The 7,407-nt window shown below is 36.8% G+C and overlaps 1 protein-coding gene across 1 annotated transcript; it reads left to right on the top strand.

The window, feature by feature from the left end:
• The first annotated feature begins 322 nt into the window (after positions 1-322).
• Positions 323-7,140, top strand: hacd2 (3-hydroxyacyl-CoA dehydratase 2). Its single transcript, XM_056263185.1, has 7 exons — positions 323-531; positions 2,161-2,278; positions 4,834-4,852; positions 5,335-5,423; positions 6,329-6,450; positions 6,524-6,702; positions 6,895-7,140. Exons 1-7 carry the CDS (start codon positions 407-409, stop codon positions 6,975-6,977), a joined length of 735 nt encoding a protein of 244 aa, XP_056119160.1. The 5' UTR covers positions 323-406; the 3' UTR covers positions 6,978-7,140.
• The last annotated feature ends 267 nt before the right edge of the window (positions 7,141-7,407 follow it).

The following is a 7,407-nucleotide window of genomic DNA, read 5'->3' as shown; positions in this document are numbered from 1 at the left end:
AATTACCTAATTAAATTATTTATTTATTTTGAATTTATAAATCTATTTTTCAGACAGGCATCACAATTGAGTCCTTTTAAAGGCAAGTGCGTTCTGAACTCGAGCCCGCACTGCCATCTAGCGACTGGGATAGATGTTTGTGAGCTCTCTGTAATCCAAAATTTAACTCAAATATTACAATTAGTATTATATTTATTATTGTCATCCTTACTTTTTGTTGTTGCTGTAAATGTCCGTCAATAAGGTGAATCCAAACTGTAGCAATGTAACAAACAAAACATCATTTACACTCTATCCTCGACAGGCGGCGCTCCATTCAGCACCTTCTATACATGTCAGCAAGGCCACACGCCTTTAGTCACCGGGACCCTTTGGATGAACCAGTTTTTCTAATGATAGTTCAGTCATGTCGGCACCTGCCATGGGGACCAGCAAAACAGCGCACAGTGATTCCAGTAACAAAAGGAAAAAGGGACCCGGCACGCTGGCCATCGCTTATCTGGTCATTTACAACGTGGTTATGACAGCAGGGTATGGTGAAAATCAAATGCGCTTCCGTGCTCTCTGTTCAAGCGTGTGACAGTAAGAAAGAATGAATGGTTAACGTTAGCTTTCAGACAGACTCAGAGTGCTTGACAGAATCGCGGTTACCTCCCCTTTGAGTTTATATGGAATGGGTTAAGACCGTTTGTTTTGATATTGAAATATTTTGAAATGATTATGTTTAAAAATTATTCATTTTTTGGCAACGTTAAGCCTATTAACGCTTGTTTAACACGCCATAGAATCTTCATGGCTGGTTGCATGAATGCACTGTTCAATTACTGTCGTTGGTCTGGTCATGTATGGAAGTACGAGTGAATTTACTGTCTTTGTTAATTTACATGTAGTTGTACAGTTCAGGCATCGATTGCAGCCGTTTGAATACGAGTCCACCTTCGTAACCCCGAAACTGTTGCACAATGGTGTCCGAATCGATTTGTTAGAAGTAGAACCAATTCGTTTATAAATCACTCGTCTGGATTTTGAGATGGGTTTACATGTTGGAACCATAAACAACAGTATTTGAAACATTTTATATAGATAATATAATCTATATGTACATAATAATAATTGTTTATCACATTTATATTGAGTAATCTATTTTACTGCAAATGTGAAACGTCGAAACAAGTACTTAAACACTTGAATAATGCTTCAAATAAATCGAAGAACCGGGTTTTCATTTATCCGAACGAGCGTTAAATCAATCAATTGGCGTTTTGACCAATGAATTGAGTTTTTATTTTTAGTGATTGCACTCATACACACAGAACGATAAAATACTTTTCAGCTGAGCATGTTTAGTAAAAAAAAAAAATCACCACAGAAGTTTCCATGATTTTTAAGATTTAAATCCCTTTTCCAGGCCTGGAAATTACGAACCGTTCTTCTGTAATAGTTATTTTTATCGATTTGTTTGAATCGAGTCGTTAAATCACTCGACTGAATAGGAGGAACAATGAGACCTGATTCGCTCAAATTAATTGAACTTCCCAATGAGGTTGCATCAGCAGTAACCAAACAGGGTTTGCTACATTTTCGTCATGTCTGTTGGAGTCATAGACAGTAAAAGAAGGTTGGAGTCCAGAATTCAGTCAGGAATAGTTTGCTGATTCAATTCAGTCGATTCTTATCAGTTAGATACCATTTCATGATATCTCAAATGGACATTAACTATAAAAACGTTGTCCTTTACTGTGTGCATTTACGGTATTATTTTCAATCTGAAAACCAATTACAATCCAGTCCTGTTTGTTATGCTGTTTCATTTATTAGCTTTTCCTGAAGTCTTCCTGAATTTGGTGATTTGTGCTCCTGCTAGTATTATGGTTTTGATACTGTCTTCATCATCACTTCAGCTGCACATTTCGTTATTGTAACTGGAGTGTATTAAAAAGCTATATTGAATGCTTTCTACATCATGCATGTGAATAGCTATAAAAATGTGCTTGATGTATTTGAATGAGACTGTTACATGCCACTACTGGCCGTTAAGTGCTGTGTTGTAAGAGATTTGCATGCAGTCCCACGTTTGTGTGCATTGCAGAAATGCCCTCTTTTCTCAAAGCAAGGGCAAGTGGCACAACAAAGTTACTCTATGAATCGTTTCCTATCTAGATGGCTGGTGATTGCAGTTGGTCTTGTTCGAGCATACCTGGCCAGAGGAAGTTACCATGGTCTTTATTACTCGATAGAGAAGCCCCTAAAATTCTTTCAGACTGGTGCACTCCTTGAGGTGAGTTGTATGGGAGCTATATTCATTTACATTCATTCATAATTATGAATTTAGCTCTATTTATTTATTTGCAAGTGTAATGTGTATCAAAATGTATAGATAAATAATGCATTAATTATTGTAAGTCGCCTTCTATAAAAGTATTAATACTTTTCTGACGCATTAAATATAAGAGTAACGGTAAAGACTTTTACATCATGTGACACTGGAGTAATGGCTTTTGAAAATTTTGCTTTGCCATCACAGAAATAAATGACATTTTATAATGTATTAAATAGAAATCAGCTATTTTAAATGATAATAATCTCTCACAATATTGCTGTTTTAAATAAATGCCTTGGTGAGCGTAAAATGTGTTTCAAAAACAAACAAAAAATCTTACAGACCCCTAACTTTTGAACAGCAAAAAATACTTTCAAAAAAGGTTTCAAGTGGTTTCCCCAAATTCAACTGAAAAGGCCATTTTTAATGACTTCTGCATTCTCAAAATTATTCAACCCCCTGAATACAATCTCTTACAAGGACAACAGCACAAATCTGCTTAGCAGGTGTTGTCTCAAGCACACATGATGCAACTAATTAAGGGCTTCATTAGTTGCACCAGGTGTGCTTGAGCTAGAACACATGAAATATCTGAACTGGCTAGGTTTGTTGAGTGTCACGTTTGACAGCATGTTAGAAATATGACTAAGTCAAAAGAATGGTCCTAAAAGTTAAGAGAAGATATCATCGCCCTTCACAAACAAGGAACAGGATACAAAAAGATAGCAAAGGCACTAAAGCAGTGGTTCTCAATCTTGGTCCTAGGGAGCCACTGCTCTGCACATTTTATATGTCTCCTTTATCTGACACACCCACTTCAGTTAATAAAGCTCTTTCCTAACGAGCTGATGATCTGAATCAGGTGTGTTAAATGAGGGAGACATACAAACTGTGCAGAGCAGTGGCTCCCTAGGACCAGGATTGAGAACCACTGCACTAAAGGTTCCTAGAGACACCGTTGGAAGCATAGTTCGCAAGTTCAAAGTTAAAGGAACAGTGGTTATACTACCTGGACGGGGCGGTAAAAGGAAGCTATCAACGGCTGTAACCAAATTTCTGAGAAGGCAGGTTCAGAAAAACCCTTGAGTGACTGCAAAAGACCTGCAGCAAGACTTGGTGGCAACAGGCACTGAGGTTTCAGCTGCACAGTAAGGTGCGTACTAAACGTATGCCAGAACTCCAAGACGAACACCACTACTGACCCAAAAGCACAAGAAAAGTTGGCTCCAATTTACTCAAAATCAAATAAATAAGCCACAGAAGTTTTGGGATTCTGTTTGGTGGAGAGATGAAACATTTGCATGTCTGGAGGAAGAGGAATGAAGCATATGCTGAAAAGAACACACTGTCTACAGTTAAGCATGGTGGTGACTCGGTGATGTTCTGCGGCTGCTTTGCATCCTCTGGCACTGGAAACCTGCAGCGTGTGGAAGGCAAGATGGATTCATTAAAGTATCTGGAAATCCTAGGAGAAAACATCATGCTGTTAGTGAGGAAGCTGAAGCTTGGGTGTCTTTGGACCTTCCAACAGGGCAAAGATCCCAAGCATTCCTCAAATTTCACCAAGGCTTGGTTGCTGATGAAGTCCTTGAAGATTCTACAGTGGCAACCAGTTACCTGATTTGGAATTTGGGGAAACCACTTGAAACATTTGTTGTGTTAAGCTATTTCAATTACTTTTGTTGGATTTGTTCATTGTAAACTGCTGAAAGTCTGTACATTTTTCCAATAAACCTGATTTGCAATGGGGGTTGAATAATTTCGATTACAACCATATATAATCGCCCGTCGGTGTATGAATGAGAGAGTGAATGGGTGAATGTGAGGCAAATTGTAAAGCGCTTTGGTGGCCATTGGGTCTGTGAAAGCGCTATATAAATGCAGTCCATTTACCATTTACTATATATATATATATATATATATATATATATATATATATATATATATATATATATATATATATATATATATATATATATTAGGGCTGTCAAACGATTAATCACATCCAAAATAAAAGTTTGTGTATACAAAATATATGTGTGTGTACTGTGTATAATTATTTTGTATATAAATGCACACATGTATATATTTAAGAAAAATGTTATTTATATATAAAATGTTTATATTTATATAAAATATACATTATATATAGGCTACATTCAGTCTATATACAGTATATACATGCAAATATTTCTTAAATACACATGCATGTGTGGGTATTTATGTATTTAAAATAATTATACACAGTACACACACATATATTATGTAAACACAAACTTTTATTTTGGATGCGATTAATCGCAATTAATCGTTTGACAGCCCTAATATATATATATATTTCAGTCCAAATCCAAACCGAAATAATGGCATTTTATTTGGCTAATTTCACATTATGTAAATATATGTAATTCTTCAACTCTGCAGAGTTGTTTTAGATTATTCTTTATGCTAAAAATTATATTTCCTAGAGGCTGAGTGCACCTTATAATATTTGTTCTTTGCTCTCTTCACAGATATTGCATTGTGCCATGGGTAAGTGCACCAGCTGCTAATAACAGTCTCTTATTAATTTATCCTATAAATATGCACTCAGCACAGTATATAGATCAGATTGTCTATATCAGGGAAGCTTTTTTTAACCCAGCAGTGCCATCGCCAGCAAGGCTGCTGCTTTCTCTGCCAGTCTGACAGTGATAATGTGATAGAGTCTCACTGCACCCGTGGAGCGTAGAGTTCACAGTCCACACCTCATTATCTGGGACTTAAAGCTTAATATACCTTTCCCAGTGCAAACAACCAGTCCTGCAGTACTCTGTCATATCATAACCGTCCTTACTCTCTTAAATTATATTATTATAATGATTAATTTCTGTCTTATTGTGTAGTATAATGCATTGAAATAAAGAAAGAATAGAAACCATTTCAACTCATCTCTGCATGATTACTTTGATTAGACCCACCCTGTAAAAAACAAATGATTAATCTCTTTACTTAACATTCTAAATTTTGTGAAGGAATTGTTCCCTCCTCGGTGGTCCTGACTGGGTTTCAAGTGATGTCACGGGTGTTCCTCACCTGGGCAGTGACACACAGCGTTAGAGAAGTAAGTTTATGTCTAACTTGCATCATTTTAGAATAAAACGTTATAGTATTTATTAGTATTTTTAATTTAAGGTTTTTTAAGTATATGTATTTTTTTTATTTTTTATTTCAGCTTCAATTTAATTAATGAAAATATTTAGTTAACAATAACACAGATGCATTACTAGTTCAGGTGACCTATGGTCTAACTCTAATGGGATATTATGATTAATTAGGATGATATAAGTCTAATTAGGATTCCCATGGTTAAGAAAAACCTGGTTATGGAAATTCAGTATCAAGTAATCAACTGCCATAAAGATCTGAAATTGCTCTTTATCATTAATGTTCCCTGTGCCATAATGAGCAATATTTCCATGTTTGTCTTGTTTGCTCTAGTCTACTGCCATCTAGTGGATCTAATGGATTTCAACAGCTGTTTTAATATTTCAATGTCAAACTTAGTAGAATTGTAGTGTGAAGAAAACAATGTTATTTATTGTATTCACCTTTAAAGTTCTTTGTAACTAAGAATCAGGTTTTGATCGTCTATCCCAGAGAAAGACGTCTGAGCTGAAGTGTATAGATCTGTAAGTTACTCCTACGAGAACGAGAACTGTTTGACCCAAAACTAAAGAATAATACTAATATGCAAAGTGTCCATGTGTGCCTGTGTACGCTTCTGTTGCTAAAATAACCTCCTTTCAAGCCTGTTTGTGTGTAGAGGCGATGTTAGAGCCTTTGACATGCCTGAATGCGTTTTGAAGTGCTGATGTCCTCAGTAGTCTATCTTTGTGTGTCAAGTAGCCTCAGTGAATTGCGATGAAATGGTAGCAGACATAACTGCATGGTTCTTGATTACATTTTGCGGCTTGCTGAGAAGATATGTCTCTTCCCCTTGTGACTTAAAGTTTGCTTTTGTTTTAGGTCCAAAGCGAAGACAGTGTTCTCCTTTTTGTGGTGGCCTGGACGGTCACGGAGATCATCCGTTACTCTTTCTACACCTTCAGCCTGCTCAACCATCTGCCTTACCTCATCAAATGGGCAAGGTGAAGCTTCTCAGAGTCAGTCTTCTGGTTTTTTATTTTTAGAAAAGTGTTTTACATTTTATGATCTTCACAGGTACACATTTTTTCTTGTGCTGTACCCTATGGGAGTGTCGGGGGAACTTTTGACGATCTACGCCGCGCTTCCATACGTACAAAAAACAGGGCTCTACTCCATCACCTTGCCTAACAAGTACAACTTCTCCTTCGACTACCACACCTTCCTCATCCTCATCATGATCTCCTACATCCCCTGTACGTTTTAACTTTTAGACTGAGAGATTACACGTCATATTTTCTCGAAATGCTTTGTTTTGATATCTTCCATCCGTAAATAATCAGATTCCTCAGTTGATCTTGTGTAGCAAAATCTCTTGAAGCTCATTCTTGTCCAGTGAATGAACATCACTGTTCCTGTTAATGACCGTCTTTGTCTGTGTTCCTCAGTATTTCCTCAGCTCTACTTCCACATGATGCGCCAGAGGAAGAAAGTTCTGGGTCACATGGAGGAGTACAGCAAAGTGGAATAACTCGGCCCGCAGTGCGCCTCACACAGCAGACTGATAGCAAAACGGAAACAAGCGCATAACCTTTAAAAGCCACACTTTACAGATTTTCAAAAAAGAAGACTACAAGGCCGCCTTGTCGAAAAACAGGCCTGATATGCAGAATGTTTGTTAATACTATTTTGGTCAAGAACTGTGCAGATTGTGATTTTAAGGGATCCTGTAACTACACTAATGGCTTTCCCTCAGTTTAGAGGGAGGGGAATGTTGTTACCATACTAATACATCAGCTACTGTGTGACATTTTTATTTTATTTTGAATTCTAAATGTAGAATTACTGACCAAATATTGTAGCAAATATAATTCAAAAAAGGGCAAAAATACAGTTAGTTGCATCTGGTGGTTTAAACCAGAAGAAATGTCCCATAATTCTCTTGTGTTGTGTGTTCTGTA

This window comes from Rhinichthys klamathensis, unplaced genomic scaffold (genome assembly GCF_029890125.1).
Source record: "Rhinichthys klamathensis goyatoka isolate OS25496 unplaced genomic scaffold, OSU_Roscu_1.1 h1tg000201l_1, whole genome shotgun sequence".
Taxonomy (NCBI): Eukaryota; Metazoa; Chordata; class Actinopteri; order Cypriniformes; family Leuciscidae; genus Rhinichthys; species Rhinichthys klamathensis.
The sequence above is the reverse complement of the archived record's forward strand: the minus strand, read 5'-3'. Positions and strand labels throughout refer to the sequence as shown.